Genomic DNA, 19,595 nt, shown 5'->3' on the forward strand with positions numbered 1-19,595 from the left:
ATAATCAATATAATAACAAATAATCTATATAATATTATTATACCATTATTCAATTAATTCGTTATTATTATTATTATTGTTATATAATTATTTTACATTATTACTACTAGTAAAATTAATAATAATATAATATAACAAATAATATGTAATACCAATATTATAACGAATTATTCAATTAATTTATTTATTATTATTGTTATTATTACAGTTATAATATATTTTTTTGCAATAATAATATTAATAAAGATATATATATATATAATAATATAATAATAATAATAATAATAAATAATAATAATAATAATAATATAATATAATAATATAAATTATAATAATAATATATATATATATTAGTAATTATAAATGTTATCAAACTTCTCTTTATTCCATTTTAATCATATTATTCATGATGAATGCGATTTAGTAATTATCATTATTACCTAATATTACAAAATCATCAAAGAGATAAAAATCATTTTGATCTAATCTCAAAAGGCTATATTTCCGTTTTGCCGCTTTTTCGACTTTTGGAATGTTTTCTTTTCCTTTTTTACTATATATTGAGAAATTCCTGTTATTATCATCATTATTATCATGTTATCATCATTACTACGTATATCATTCTATTCATCATTATCATCATTATCAATATTATTTTATCATTTATTGCAATTATTATCATCATTATTGCAATTTATTATTATTCTATTATTGCATTATAATATAATCTTTTCAATATACAATAATAACAACAATATATACATATTATACAATAATATACATATTAAATATTATATAATATTTTATAATTATTTTTTATCAATATACTATAATAATAATTATTATAATATATAATAATTTTACATTTAACACTATTAAAATTAATAATATAATTATTAACAATAATAATTTTATACCAATTATTATTATTAATATTATTAATATTATATTAATAATTATTAATATATATTATTAAGTTATAATATATTTTTGGCATATAATATAATAATAAGAATATTAATAATAATATAATAATAATAATAATAATAATATATAATAATAATAATAATATATAATATTAATAATAAAATATATAAATATATAATTACAATGTTTATCAAACTTCTCATTTATTCTCATTTTATCATCATTATTGTCATTGAATGCGATTTTAGTAATATTTCATTATTACCCTAATCATTGCCAAAATCATCAAAAGATCGAAAAAACGTCATTTTGGACTCTACTCTCAAAGGCTTATTTCGCTAGATTTCCGCTTTTTGACTTTTGGGAATGTTTTTCTTTTACCTTTTTTTAATTATATATTGAGAGAATTCCCGTTATTATCATCATTATTATCATGATTATCATCATTACTATCGTATATCATAATCATAATCATCATTATCATCAATATCATCATCATTTATCATTTTCATTATTCATTATTATTATCATCATTATTGCAATTATTATCATTTTATTCAATTTATTGCAGTTATAATAAATATATTATGAAAATAATAATAACAACAATAATAATATAATAACACATAATAATAACATATATATTATAATATTATTTATCCATTATTCTAATTAATTCGTTATTACTGTAATATATATTGTTATAATAATTAATTTATAGCAATAACTAATAGAAAAATATAATAATATAATAATAACTAAAAATAATGTTAATACATATTAAACGACTATTAATATTACTTTATACTTATTTATTATTATTTTATATTACAGTATATAATATTTTTGGCAATAATATATAATAAATAATAATTAAAATAATAATAATATATATAATAATTAATCAATATAATAAGTAATATTATAATATATTTATATTAATATAATGATATATCATTAATAATTAGTAATTATCAAATGTTATAAATTCTCTTTATTCTCACTTTATCATCATTTCTGATGAATGCGATTCATAATTATTTTTATTACCCTATATCATTCAAATCATAAATAGTTCGAAAAACATTATTATTGACTCTACTCTCAAAGCTATATTTCCTAATTTTGCCCTTTTTCGACTTTGGGAATTTTTTTATTTTAACATTTTTTTATTATATAGGATAGAATTCTGTTATTATTCATTTTTTATATATATACATTACTATAGTATCAACATCATTATATATAATATAATCATTATATATATATATTTAGCAATTATTAAATTTATTATTATTTATTATTATTGCAATTATTGCAGTTAAATATATTTTTTGAATATATAATAAAACAATAAATAAAAATATAATATAAAATAATATAATATAATAATATATTATAATCATTATTTATGATATATATTATAAATTATAATCGTTATTACTTAATTATTATGTATAATAATTATTTGCAATTAATCTACTAGTAAAAATAATAATATGATAATATAAAAATAATATAATCCAATATTAAACGTATTATATATTCATAGATATTTTATTATTATTGTTATTTTACGTTTAATATTTTTTGGCAAATACTTTAATAAAAGGATGATAATCTATATAATAATAATATAATAATAATATATAATAATAATAATAATATAATATTATATAATAATAATATATAAATACAATTATATATCATTAATGATTTATAATTATCAAATGTTATCAATATATCTTTTATTTCACTTTTATCATCATTATTATCATGAATGCAGATTTGAATTATTATCATTATTACCCTAATCATTGCCAAAATCATTAAGAGATGAAAAACAATCATTTTGACTCTACTCTAAAAGTATAATTTCGACTAATTTGCCGTTTTATCGACTTTTGGGAATTTTTCTTTACCTTTTTTAATTATTATTGAGAATATTTTTATTATCATCTATATATATATATCATTACTACTTATCATCATCATTATCATATTATCATCATTATATCATCATATTATATTAAATTATTATTATATATTATAATTATTATCATATTTTGCAATTATAGTTATAATAATATGTTTTGCAACTTATACTAATATAACAAATAATAATAATAGTAATAACAATATAATACAATAATAACGATATTATAATCATATTGTATACCATTATTCTAATTAATCTTTGATTACTGTATATATTGTTATAATTACTATTTAGCAATTATACTACTATTAAAAATAATAATTGATAATAATAAAAAAATAATGTTAATACCATATTAACGATATTAATATATTTATACTATATTATTATTATGCTTATTATTAATTATAATATTTTTTTGGCAATATTACTATTAATTTAAGATTATAAATATAATTATAATTATATAATTATAATAATACTATATAATAATCAATAATAATAATATAATAATAATATAATAATAATATAATTAATATTATATATAATTCAATTATTATCAACTTCCTTTATTCTCATTTATTATCATTATAATTTACAATGATAATGCGATTATAGTAAAATTATTACATTATACCCAACATTGACCAAATCATAAAAGTATCGAATATACGTCATTATGGACTCTACTCTTAAAAGGCTATTTCTAGCAATTATCCGCTTTTTGACTTTGGGAATGTTTTTTTATACATATTTTTAATTATATATGGAGAGAATTCCTTTATATCATCATTATATATATTATCATCATTACTATCGTTATATATTATCAAATTATCATATTCATATATATCATAATATCATTATTGCAATATTATCATAATTATTGCAATTATTATCATATATTTAAATTATGCAGTATAATAATTATTTTTTGCAACTATCTAATAACAACAATAAAATAGTTACAATAATAATTAACAATATATATTTAATCATTATTTACCATATATCTATTAATCTATTATTATTATTATTATTTAACTATTATTTGCAATTATACTACTTTCAAAAATAATAATATATAATAATAAAAAAATAATTTATATCAATTTAGTATATATATTTATTCATACTTATTATTTATTATTGTTTATACATTATAATATTATTTATGCAATAATACTATATAATAGGAATTAATAATATAATATATAATAATATAATAATTATAATATAATATATAATAATATAATATAATAATAATAATAGTAATAATAATGTAATACATATAATATATAATACAATATGTTATCAAACTCTCTTTATTCACTTTTAATCATCATTTTGTCATATTAATGCGATTGTAATATATTATTATTACACTAACATTTGCAAAATCATCAAAGAGATAAAAAAGTCATTTGGAACTCTACTCTAAAGCTATATTTCGCTATTTTGCCGCTTTTTCGACTTTTGGAATGTTTCTTATTACCTTTTTTTATTATATATGGAGAGAATTCCTGTTATTACATCTATATATATTTATCATATTACATGATATCATCATCATTATTATCATTATACTATCATCATCAATTATCATCATTATTGCAAATTATTTGATCACATTTTACATATATTATCATTATTATTGCAATTATTGCAGTTTATATTTTTTTGCAATATTACTAATAACAACACAATAATAAGTAATATACAATATAACATAATAACGAATTTAATCTTATTTATACCATTATTCTATTATCTCGTTATTATCTTTAATTATTATTGTTATATATATATTTTAGCAATTATCTACTAGTAAAATAAAAATAATGATAATATATAACAAAAATAATGTAATACCAATATTATAAGATATTAATATACTTCATAATTATTATATTATTATTTTTATTACAGTTATTAATATTTTTTTGCAATATACATTAATAAAAGGAATATATATATGAATATAATAATAAAAAAATAATAATATATAAAAATAATAATACAATAATAATATAATATAATAATATATTATTAATATATTAGTAATTATTCAATGTTATCAAACTTCTCTTTATTCTCATTTTTCATCAATATATATGAATGCGATTATAGTAAATATATATTAATCCCTAATATTCCAAAATCATAAAGATCGAAAAAAGTCATTTTGGACTCTACTCTCAAAGTAATTTCGCTAGATTTTGCGCTTTTAGACTTTTGGAATGTTTTTCTTTACTTTTTTAATATATGAGAGAATCTGTTATAATCATCAAAATTATCATGAAATCATTTATGGATCTATCATCATCATTATCATTATCTTATTCATCATCTTATCATCATTATTGCAATTTTTATCATTATTTGCAATTATTACTATTTTGCATTATTCAATTATATATATTTTTGCAACTTACTAATAAAACACATATAACTATATAATAACAATAATAATACAATAATACGAATATTATACATCATTATTTATACATTATTCTAATTAATCTCGTTATTATTATTTTTATTGTTATATATTATTTTAGCAATTATACTACTAGTAAAAAAATAATAATCATAATATACAAAAATAATTTATTAATACCAATATTATAACGACTATTAATATTACTTCTATACTTATTTTATTATTATTTTATTATTAATAATAATATAATTTTTGCAATAAACTATTAATAAAGGAATATAATAATTAATAATAATTATATAATTAATTATAATTATAATAATATAATTAATAATATTATATAATAAATAATAATAATAATAATAATGATAATAATGATAATATAGAATAATTATCAAATGTTATAATCTTTATTATTCTACTTTATCATCATTATGTTAAATGATCATTCTAGTAATTTTATCATTAATGTACCCTAATCATTGCCAAAATCATCAAAGATATCAAAAAACTCATTTTGACTCAACTCAAAAGGCTATATTTCGCTAGATTTTGCCAAGTTTTGATTTGGGAATGTTTTCTTTTATTTTTTTATATTATTTTGAGGAATTCTTTATTATCATCATTATTTATATCATTCATATTATAAGTTAATCATCAGTATATCTTATCATCATACATCATTTCAATTATCTTCTTATTCATTCAATTATTATTCATTATTTATTATTATATAATTTTGCATTATTGCGTTATATATATTTTTGCAACTATATAATAACAACAACAATATAATAGTAATAACATAATATACATAATAACGTATTATAATCATTATTTATACATTATTCTAATTAATCTCGTTATTACTGTATTATTATTGTTATAATAATATTTTAGCAATTATACTACTAAAAATAATAATAATGATAATAATAACAAAAATAATGTTAATACCATATTATAACGCTATAATATTACTTCTATTATTATTATTATTATTATGTTATTATATACAGTTATAATATATTTTTGGCAATAATATATTATAAAGAATATATAATAATATAATATAATAATTATAATATATATATATATAATAATATATATAAATAATATAATATAGTAATAATAATGATAATATCATTAATATATTATAATATCAATGTTATCAAACTTCTCATTATTCTCACTTTTTCATCATTATTGTCATGATGAATGCGATCTAGTAATTATTATCATTATTACCTAATCATTGCCAAATCATCAAAGAGATCGAAAAAACGTCATTTGACTCTATCTCAAAAGTAATTTCGCTGATTTTGCCGCTTTTTCGACTTTTGGGAATGTTTTCTTTGACCTTTTTTTAATTATATATGGAGAGAATTCCTGTTATTATCATCATTATTATCATGATTATCATCATTACTATCGTTATCATCATCATTATCATCATTATCACAAATCTATCATCATCAATTATCAATATTATTTCAATTATTTATATCATTATTGCAATTATTATCATTATTATTGCATATTATTCAGTATAATAATATTTTTTGCAACTATACTAATAACAACAACATAATAATAGTAATAACAATAATAATAACAATAATAAAAGATATTATAAAATTAATTTTACATTATTCTAATTAATCTCTTATTACTGTAATTATTATTGTTATATAATTATTTTAGCAATTATACTACTAGTAAAATAATAATAATGATAATAATAACAAAAATAATGTTAATACCAATATTTAACGACATTAATATTCTTTATACTTTATTATTATTATATTGTTATTATACAGTTATAATATATTTTTTGCATAATACTATAATAAAAGGAATAATAATATAATAATAATAATAATAATAATATATAATATAATAATAATAATGTAATAATAATGATAATATCATTAATGAATTATAATTATCAAATGTTATCAAACTTCTCTTTATTCTCACTTTTATCATCATTATTGTCATGATGAATGCATTCTAGTAATTATTATCATTATTACCCTAATCATTGCCAAATCATCAAAGAGATCGAAAAACGTCATTTTGACTTACTCTCAAAGGCTATATTTCGCTAGATTTTGCCGCTTTTTCGACTTTGGGAATGTTTTTCTTTACCTTTTTTTAATTATATATGGAGAATTCCTGTTATTATCATCATTATTATCATGATTATCATCATTACTATCGTTATCATATCATTTACACATTATATCATTATCATCATCATTATCATCATTATTGCAATTATTATCATCATTATTGCAATTATTATCATTATTATTGCATTATTGCATTAAATATAGTTTTTCAAATACTAATAACAACAAAATATAATAGTATAACAATAATATACAATAATAACGATATTATAATCATTATTTTACATATTCTATTACTCTTATTACTTAATATATTGTTATATAAATTATTTTACAATTATACTATAGTAAAAATAAATATGATATAATACAAAAATATTTATACATATTTACATTTAATATTCTTCATATTATTATATTATATTGTTATTATTACATTATAATATATTTTTTCAATAATACTATTAATAAAAGATATAATATATAATATAATAATAATAATAATAATAATAATAATAATAATAATAATATATAAAATAATGATAATCATTAATGATATTATAATTACAATGTTATCAAACTTTTTATTCTCATTTATATTATTGTCATATGAATGATTCTATAATTTATATTATTACCTAATCATGCAAAATCATAAAGATCAAAAACGTCATTTTGACTCTACCTAAAAGTATATTTACTAGATTTCGCTTTTCACTTTTGGGAATGTTTTTCTTTTACCTTTTTTTAATTATATGAGAGAATTCTTTATATCATTATTATATATATATCATTATATCGTATATCATTTATCTATTATCATTTTCAATTCTCTTATTATTATCATATTGCAATTATTATCATTTTTTATTATCAGTATAATATATGTTTGCAACTATAATAAAAACATAAATAGTAATAACAATAATAATAACAATAATAACGTAATAATCTTTTTATACCATTTTCTATTATCTTTATTACTGAATTTTATTGTTATATATTATTTTAGATATACTATAAAAATAAAAAATGATATAATACAAATAATTATACAATATATAACGACTATTAATATTATTCATATTATTATTATTATTATGTTATTATTACAGTATAATATATTTTTTGGCAATAATACTATTAATAAAGGATAATAAATAATAATAATAAATAATAATAATAATAATAAACTAATAATAATAATATTAATAATAATAATAATTAAATAGAATAAATCATTAAGATATTAGTAATTATCAAATGTTATCAAACTTCTCTTTATTCTCACTTTTATCATCATTATTGTCAGATGAATGCGATTCTAGTAATTATATCATTATTACCCTAATCATTGCCAAAATCATCAAGAGATCGAAAAAAACGTCATTTTGGACTTACTCTCAAAAGGCTATATTTCGCTAGATTTGCCGCTTTTTCGACTTTGGGAATGTTTTCTTTTACCTTTTTTAATTATATATGGAGAGAATTCCTGTATTATCATCATTATTATCAGATATCATCATTACTATCGTTATCATCATCATTATCATCATTATCATCATCATTATCATCATTATTGCAATTATTATCATCATTATTGCAATTATTATCATTATTATTGCAATTATTGCAGTTATAATATATGTTTTTGCAACTATACTAATAACAACAACAATAATATAGTAATACAATAATAATAACAATAATAACGATATTATAATCATTATTTATACCATTATTCTAATAATCTCGTATTACTGTAATTATATTGTTATAATAATTTTTAGCAATTATACTACTAGTAAAATAATAATAATGATAATAATAACAAAAATAATGTTAATACCAATATTATAACGACTATTAATTACTCTATACTTATTATTATTATATTGTATTATTACAGTTATAATATATTTTTGGCAATAATACTATTAATAAAAGGAATATAATAATAATAATAATAATAATAATAATAATAATAATAATAATAATAATAAATAGTAATAATAATGATAATATCATTAATGATATTAGTAATTATCAAATGTTATCAACTTCTCTTTATTCTCACTTTTATCATCATTATTGTCATGATGAATGCGATTCTAGTAATTATTATCATTATACCCTAATCATTGCCAAAATCATCAAAGAGATCGAAAAACGCATTTTGGACTCTACTCTCAAAAGGCTATATTCGCTAGATTTTCGCTTTTTCGACTTTTGGGAATTTTTCTTTTACCTTTTTTTAATTATATATGGAGAGAATTCCTGTTATTATATCATTATTACATGATTATCATCATTACTATCGTTATCTCATCATCACTTATCATCATTATCATCATCATTATCATCATTATTGCAATTATTATCATCATTATTGCAATTATTATCTTATTATTGCAATTATTGCAGTATAATATATGTTTTTTGCAACTATACTAATAACAACAACAATAATAATAGTAATAACAATAATAATAACAATAATAACGATATTATAATCATTATTATACCATTATTCTAGAATCTCGTTATTACTGTAATTATATTGTTATAATAATTATTTAGCAATTATCTACTAGTAAAATAATAATAATGTAATAATAACAAAAATAATGTTAATACCAATATTATAAAGACTATTAATATTACATCTATAATTATTATTATTATTATTGTTATTATTACAGTTATAATCTATTTTTGGCAATAATACTAATATAAAAGGAATGATATAATAATAATAATAATAATATAATAAATAATAATAATAATATAATAATAATATAATAATAATATAGTAAATATATGATAATATCATTAATGATATTAGTAATTATCAAATGTTATCAAACTTCTCTTTATTCTCACTTTTATCATCATTATTGTCATGATGAATGCGATTCTAGTAATTATTATCATTATTACCCTAATCATTGCCAAAATCATCAAAGAGATCGAAAAAACGTCATTTTGGACTCTACTCTCAAAAGGCTATATTTCGCTAGATTTTGCCGCTTTTTCGACTTTTGGGAATGTTTTTCTTTTACCTTTTTTAATTATATATGGAGAGAATTCCTGTTATTATCATCATTATTATCATGATTATCATCATTACTATCGTTATCATCATCATTATCATCATTATTGCAATTATTATCATCATTATTGCAATTATTATCATTATTATTGCAATTATTGCAGTTATAATATATGTTTTGCACTAACTAATACAACAACATAATAAAGTAAACAATAATAATAACATAATAACGATTTTACATATTTATACCATATCTAATTATCTCGTATACGTATATATTGTTATATAATATTTTGCATTACTACTATAAAATAATAAAATGATATAATACAAATAGTTATACATATTATAACGATATTATAATTCTATACTTATATTATATTATGTTATTATTACGTATATATATTTTGGCAATATACTATTATAAAAGATATAATAAAAAATATATATAATAATAATAATAATAATATAAAATAATAATAATAATATAATAATAATGTAATACATTAAGATATTGTAATATCAAATGTTATCAAATCTTTATTCTACTTTTATCTCATTGTCATGATGAATGCGTTTAGTATTATTATATTATACCCAATCTTCAATCTCAAGAGATCGAAACTCTTTTGGATCTACTCTCAAAGCTTTTTCCTAATTTGCCGCTTTCGCTTTGGGAAGTTTTCTTTACCTTTTTTTTTTATATAGGAGAAATTCTGTTATTTCATCTTATATCATGATTATATCATTACACGTTATCATCACATTATCATCATATCATCATTATCATATCTTATCTATTATGAATATTTCTCATTATTGCATTATTATCATTATTATTGCAATTATTGCAGTTTAATATGTTTTGCACTATACTATAACAAAACAATAAAATTAATAAATAATAATAAAATAAACGATTATATCTTTTATACCATTATCTAATTAATCGTTATTACTGTATTTTTGTTATAATATTATTAGATTATACTATAGAAAAATAATATAAGATAAAAAACAAAATGTTATACCATATATAACGATTTAATATTACTTCTAACTTATTATATATTATTGTATATTAAGTATAATTTTTTTGGCATAATACTATAATAAAGGAATATAATAATAAAATAATAAATAAATATAATATATAATAATAATATAATAATAATAATAGTAATAAAATGAAATATATAATGATATATAATATCAAGTTATCAAACTCTCTTTATCTACTTTTATACATATTGTCATGATGAATGCGTTCTAGTATTTTATATTTTACCCTAATCTTGCCAATCATCAAAAGATCGAAAACGTCATTTTGACTACTCCAAAAGGCTATATTTCGTAGATTTTGCCGTTTTCGATTTTGGATGTTTTTCTTTACCTTTTTAATATTGGAGATTCCTGTTATTATCATCATTATTACATGATTCACATACTATCGTTATCATCATCATTATCACATTATCCCAGTATCAATCATCATTATCATCATTATTGCAATTATTATCATGCATATGCAATTATTATCATTATATTACAATTATTGCAGTTAGAAATATGTTTTTGCAAAGAAATAATAAACAACAACAAAATATAGTAATAACAAAATAATAACAATAATAACGATATTATAATCATATTATACCATTATTTCTAATTATTCTCGTATTCACTGTAAATTATATTGTTATAGTAATTATTTTAGAATTAACTATAGTAAAAATAATAAGAATGATTAATAAAACAAAAATAATGTTTTAATACCAATATTATAAAGACTATTAATATTATTCTACTTATTATTATTATTATTGTGATATTACAGTTATAATATATTTTTGGCAAAATACAATAATAAAAGGAATAATAATAATAATAATTAATAGTAATAATAATAGTAAAATAATAATGAAATATGATTAATGATATTAGTAATTAATAATATAGTCAAACTCTCCTTTATCTCTCACTTTTATCATCATTATGTCAATGATAGAATGCCGAGACATCCTAGTAAATTAGTATCATTATTACCCTAATCAAACTTGCAAAATCACAAAGAGATCCGAAAAAACGTCATTTTGGACTCTATTCAAAGGCATAATTTCGCTAGATTTGCCGCTTTTTCGACTTGTGGGAATGATTTTTTTATTCTTTTTTAATTATATATGGAGAGAATTCCTGATTATTATCATCATTATTATCATGATATCATCATAATATCGTTATCATCTATCATTATAATCATATCATCATTTATCATATCATTATCATCATTATTGGCAATTGATTATCATAATTATGCGAGATTATCATTATGATTGCAATTATTGCAGTTATAATATAGGTTTTTCCAAACTATATAATAATAACACTAATAAAATAGAATAACAATAATAATAACAATAATAACGATATTCTAATCATTCATTATAAATATTCTTAATTACTGTTATACTGTAATTATTCATTGTTCTAATAATGATTTTAGCAATTCTTACTACCAGTAAAAATAATAATTAAGATAATAATAACAAAAATTAATGTTAAATACCAATATTATACGACTATTAATATTATTTTACTTATTATTATTATTATTGTTATTATGACAAGTTATAATATATTTTTTGGCAATAATACGATTAATAAAAAGGGAATAATTAATAATAATAATAATAATAAGAATAATAAATAATAATAATAATTAATAATATAAAAATATGAATAATAATAATAATAATAATAATAATATTAATAATAATAAAGGAGAATACATAATGGATATAGTAATATCAAATGTTATCAAACTTCTCTTTAGTCTCACTTTTATCATTAATATTGTCATGATGAAGCGATCTAGTCATTATTATCATTAGTACCCTAATCATTGCCAAAATCATCAAAGAGATCGGAAAAAAACGTCATTTGGACTCGACTCTCAAAAGGCTTATATCGATGATTTTGCCGCTTGTTCGACTTTTTGGGAATGTTTTTCTTTTACCTTTTTTAAGTATATATGGAGGAATTTCCTGTTTTATCATCATAGATCATGATTATATCATTACTTCGTTATCATCATCATTATCATCATCATTATCATCATTACCATCATCATTATCATCATTATGGCAATATTATCATCATATTGCGATTATTATCATTATTATGCCATTATGGCAGTTCTAAATATAGTTTGCAATATACTAATAAACAACACAATAACAACAGTAATAACAATTAATACTAACAATAATAACGATATTATAATCATTAGTTATACCATTATTCTAAATAATCTCGTTATATACGAATTATTTTTATAATAAATGATTTTTAGCAATTATACTAATAGGAAAAAATAATAATGAATAAAATTAACAAATAATAATGTTAATGACCAATATTATACGATATCTAACTTACTTCTATACTTATTATTATTATTATCTGGTTTATAAAGTTATAATATATATTTTGCATAATACTATAATAAAATGATAATAATAATAATAAATAATATAATAATAATAATAATAATAATACTAATAATAATGATAAATTCATATGATATTAGTTAAATTAACAAATGTTATCAAACTTCTCCTTTATTCTAATTGGTATCATCATTATTGTCATGATGAATGCGATTCTAGTAAGTATATCATTATTACCCTTAATCATTGCCAAAATCATCAATAGAGATCGAAAAAAAAACGTCCTTTTGGACTCTACTCTCAAAAGGGCTATATTTCGCTAGATTTTGCCGGCTTTTCACTTTTGGATGTTTTTTCTTTTACCTTTTTTTAATATATATGGATGAGAATTCCTTGTATCTATCATCATTATTATCAGATTAATCATAAGTACTAATCATATCATACATCATTATCATCATTATCATCATTATCAATCATCATTATCATCACTATTGCAATTATTATCATCAATTGCGATATTATCATATACTGCAAGTATTTGCCAGTTATAATATATGTTTTTGCAACTATAATAAGAACAAAACAAAATAATAATTAGTCAATAACAAAAATAACAATAATAATAACGATTATTCATAATCATTATATACCTTATTCTAATTAATCTCGTTATACTGTAAGTATTATGGTTTATAATAATTATTTAGCAATTATACTTACTAGTTAAAAATAATAATTAATGAAATAATAACAAAAAATGTTATACCAATATTATAACGCCTCAAATATTACTTCTATACTTATTTATTATTTATTCTTATCTTACAGTTATAAAGAGATTTTTGGCAATAATATATTAATAAAGGAATAATAATAATAATGATAAATAAGAAAATAATAACAATAATAATAATAATAATTAATAATAATAAAATAATAGTAATAATAAGATAATATCATAATGATATTAGGAATTATCAAATGTTATCAAACTACTCTCTTTATTCCACTTTATCATCATTAGTGTCCATGATGAATGCGATTCTAGTAATTATTATCATTATTACCCTAATCATTGCCAAAATCATAAAGAGATACGAAAAAAACGTCATTTGGACTCTTACTCTCAAAGGATATATTTCGCTAGATTTTGCCGCTTTTCGACTTTTGGGAATGTTTTCTTTTATCTTTTAATTATAGTATGGAGAGAATTCCGGTTATTATATTCTATAATTAGCATGATTAATCACATTAAATCGTTATCATCAGCATACATTAAATCATAATATCATCCATCATTATCATCATATTCGCATAGATGATCATATTATTGCAATTATTATCATTATATTGCAATATTGCAGTAATAATATATGTTTTGAACTATACTAATCAACAACAAAAATAATAATAGTAAAACAATAATAATAACACTAATAACGATATGATAATCATTATTTATACCATTATTCTTAATTAACTGTTATTATTGTAATATATGTTATAAAAATTATTTTAGGCAATTATACTACTAGTAAAAATAATAATAAATGAAAAAAATAACAAAAATAATATATTAATACCATATTTAAACGACATTAATATTACTTCTATTACTATATTATTATATGTTATATTACAGTATAATATATTTTTGGCAATAATACTATTAATAAAAGGAATAATAATAATAATAATAATAATAATAATAATAAAATAATAATAATAATAATAGTAATAATAATGATAATATCATTAATCTTCTTCTTCTTCTACAGGCTTTTGTCCCAGTTCAACTGGGGTCACCGGTGCGGATCTTCCTCCTCCACTCTGCCCTATCCAGGGCCTCCCCCTCCGTCACTCCCGCCGTCTCCATGTCCTCCTTGATGCAATTCCCATCTCCTCTTCGGTTTTTCCCCTCTTTCTTCTCCCACCACCAGTCTCCTCACCCTCTTGCCCACGTACTCGTCCTCTCTCCTTGTCACGGTCCCGCCACCTGAGTCTGCATCCCTCAGCTTCTCCCCGAGCTCTCCTACTCCAATGGTCTCTCTGATCGTTGTGTTGGGGATTTTATCCAGCCTCGTCTTCCCCAGCGCGACCCTTTAGCATCCTCATTTCTGCCACCTTCATCTTTGCCCCCCGGGCCCTTTCGCCCACCGCCACTGCTTCCTTTTCCGTAAACATTGCCGGCCTGACCAGGTCTTGTGGAGTCTGCCCTTCAACTTTGGTGGTACCTTCCTGTCACAGAGTACTCCAGTAATCTTCCTCCATGCGTTCCAACCCGCCGGGTCTCTTCCCTACTTCCTTATCCGACCCTCCGTCACACTGCACCGTGGAGCCCAGGTACTTGAATTCTTGGACTCGGTTTAGCTTCGCTCCCTGCATCCTCACTTCTCTCTCTGGCTTTTTGTTCGCCCATGCAAAGGTACTCGTTCTTCTGTCTGCTAACCTTCATGCCTCGCTCTTCCATTGCCTTTCTCCACTGTTCCAACTCTCTTCCACCTCCTCTTCGTCTCTCCATTGAGTGCTACTCGTCTGCGTACATCAGATCCCATGGTGCTGTCCTCTGCACTCTCCGTCAGGCAGTCTATGACCAATCCCAAAGAGGAAAGGGCAAAGTGCGGATCCCTGGTGAAATCCCACTTTGACTTGGAAACTGTCCGTGGTTCCCACTATGGACTTCCCCTTCGTTCTCGTGCCTTTCGTACATGTCTTGGATTTCCTGACGTCTTCTCGTCCCCTCTTTCAGCCTCAAGCAGTTCCACACCTCCGATCTAGGTACTCTATCGTACGCCTTTTCCAGGTCAATGAGGACACTGTGCAGCTCCCTTTGACCCTCTCTGTATTTCTCCATCAGTTGTCTCAGCGCAAATTTTGGGCGTCTGTCGTGGACCTGCCTGGCATGAAACCGAACTGTTGCTCCGAAATCTTTCACGATCGCCCTCAGTTTTCCCATCGATGATCCTTTCCCATTTTTTTTCAGAGTGTGTGACATCAGTTTGATGCCCGGTAGTTACCACATTCCTGGATGTCCCCCTTGTTCTTGAATATCGGTATTAGCGTGCTGTCCTCCCACTCATCGGCATTCTCTCACTTTCCCATATTCCGGTGAAGATTTCCAGGAGTATTTTCACGCCTGCTCGGCCCTACCCCTGCCTTCCCTGGGATGTTGTCCGTCCCTGCGCCTGCCGTTCTTCATCTTCCCTCAAAAGCCTTCACAACCCCTCTTCTTTATCTCCTCTACCTCAGTCTCTGCTCTTGCTTCCCCCGGTTCTGTCGATTCTTTCGTTCTCCACATTTATCAGTTGTTAAAAATACACCTCCATCTTTCCTTGATATCGCTTTCTTCCGTCAGTACCGCTCCGTCTGTGTTTTTTCATCTGCTTGCTCTGATAGACATTTTGGGGATTCTCGGTTCTTCTGTTTTGCAATCCGGATCGCTTTCCTTTGGCCTTCCTCGTCGTCCTTTAGACTGTCGTATAGATCTTTGTACGCTTCCGATTTGGCTTTTGCAACAGCTCTCTTCGCAGTTTGTTCGCCGCCTTGTACCTTTCGATTGTCTCTTCACATCTATTTAGATCTCTCTGTTTCTTCGCCTTCCTTTTTTCTTTCACTGCGTCTTTGGGCTTCCTCTCCCACCACATGTCTCTTCCTTCTTTCTGGGTTTTTCCCGATGTCACGCCAAGGACCTCCTTTGCTGTCTCAGTCAGCACTCTGCTGGACTCCGCCCACGTCTTCTCTGCCCGTGCTTCCATACCTTCCCTGACCTTCTCCACAAAATTTTCCCTGTGCTCCTGCTCATTCAGTTTTCCCCATCTTGTCTTCCTGGTTCTGTCCGGTTTCTTCCTTGTCTCTGTCTTCATGGTCGCTGTACAGATGACCACTTTGTGTTGCTTCGCAACCGCTTCACCTGGCAGCCCCCTTGCAGTCCTGTACTCTTTTTTAGCTCACTTCTCCTGCATATGACATAGGGCCACCTGGGAGTTCACACCCCCACTTGTGTAGGTGATCTTCCTCGAGTCCTTCTTCTTGAAATAGGTGTTTGTGACCGCCAGGTTGTTTGCCGCCACAAAGTCTAGGATGGTCTGCCCTTCTTCGTTCCTCGTTCCAAACCCAAATTTACCGTGTTGTCTCCATATCCTTGCGCTCCCACCACCCACATGTCCATTCAGATCTGCCCCAATCCAGACTCTCTCAGTTCTTGGGATCTTTACCATGACCTCGCTCACTGTTCTCCAGAGTCTTCCTTTTCCACATCGTCACAGCCCACTTGTGGTGCGTATGCACATACATTTCACCGGTTTTGTTCTCCACTTCCACCTTCTCCACATCAAACGGTCAGATTCCCTGTGAACCTGCAGCACACCTTCCTTCATCTCAGGGTCTAGCACTATCCCGACGCCGTTCCTTCTAGTGTCGTGTCCTACGTAGTACATCTTGTACCCATTACCCATTTCTCTGGCCTTCGCTCCTTTCCACTTGGTCTCCTGTACGCATAGGATGTTGATACTCCCTTTCCATCATGTCAACAGTCCCCCTTTCCTCTACCATCATCGTTCCCACATTGAGTTTGCCGATTCGTAGTTTCCCGGTGGTTCTCCGTGCCTCTCTCTTCTTCTTCCCCCTGAGCTTGCTTCTTTAGCCGTATCCGCTCTTGATACGGTAGCCGTTGCCCATTTGTCCCCCGGATCACGGCGGTCATCCGACGCGTCGCCTGCGGGGTACGCCCTAGCTCTGTCTCATTCCTGATTCTCCGCATCATGTATTGGCTTTGGGAGGGTTTTTACGGCCGGATGCCCTTCCTGCCGCCAACCTCTTTTAGTCGCCTCTTACGACACGCAGAGGGTACGTTGGACCTATTCTACCCCGGGGTCCACACGGATAAATGATAATATCATTAATGATATCAGTAATTATCAAATGTTATCAAACTTCTCTTTATTCTCACTTTTATCATCATTATTGTCATGATAAATGCGATTCTAGTAATTATTATCATTATTACCCTAATAAATTTCCAAATCATCAAAGAGATCGAAAAAACGTCTTTTGGCTCTACTCTCAAAGGCTATATTTCGCTAGATTTTGCCCTTTTTCGACTTTTGGGGAAAGTTTTTCTTTTACCTTTTTTAAATTAATATGGAGAGAAATTCCTGTTATTATCATCATTATTATCATGATTATCATCATTACTATCGTTATCATCATCATTATCATCATTATCATCATTATCATCATCATTATCATCATTATTGCAATTATTATCATCATTATTGCAATTATTATCATCATTATTGCAATTATTATCCCTTTTTATTGCAAATTTTTGCAGTTATAAAAATATGTTTTTGCAACTATACTAAAACAACAACAATAATAATAGTAATAACAATAATAATAACAATAATAACGATATTATAATCATTATTTATACCCTTATTCTAATTAATCTCGTTAGTACTGTAATTATTAGTTATAATATATTTTTTGGCAATAATACTATCAATAAAAGGATAATATATAAATAATAATAATAAAATGATAAAAATATAAAATAATTATATAATATAATAAAATAATAATAATAAAATAATGTAATATAATGAATATCTTAATGATTTATAATTATCAATGTTTCAAA

At 23.2% G+C, this 19,595-nt stretch overlaps 1 protein-coding gene across 1 annotated transcript; it reads right to left on the minus strand.

The window, feature by feature from the left end:
- Nucleotides 1–17,901: 17,901 nt before the first annotated feature.
- On the minus strand, nucleotides 17,902–18,408 carry LOC119569672 (craniofacial development protein 2-like). The gene is made up of 2 exons (XM_037917733.1): nucleotides 18,291–18,408; nucleotides 17,902–18,182 (listed from the first exon to the last, which is right to left on the minus strand). The coding sequence occupies exons 1-2, from the start codon at nucleotides 18,406–18,408 to the stop codon at nucleotides 17,902–17,904; spliced, it is 399 nt and encodes a 132-aa protein (XP_037773661.1).
- Nucleotides 18,409–19,595: the final 1,187 nt, after the last annotated feature.

Source organism: Penaeus monodon, unplaced genomic scaffold (assembly GCF_015228065.2).
Source record: "Penaeus monodon isolate SGIC_2016 unplaced genomic scaffold, NSTDA_Pmon_1 PmonScaffold_1782, whole genome shotgun sequence".
NCBI classification, from domain to species: Eukaryota; Metazoa; Arthropoda; class Malacostraca; order Decapoda; family Penaeidae; genus Penaeus; species Penaeus monodon.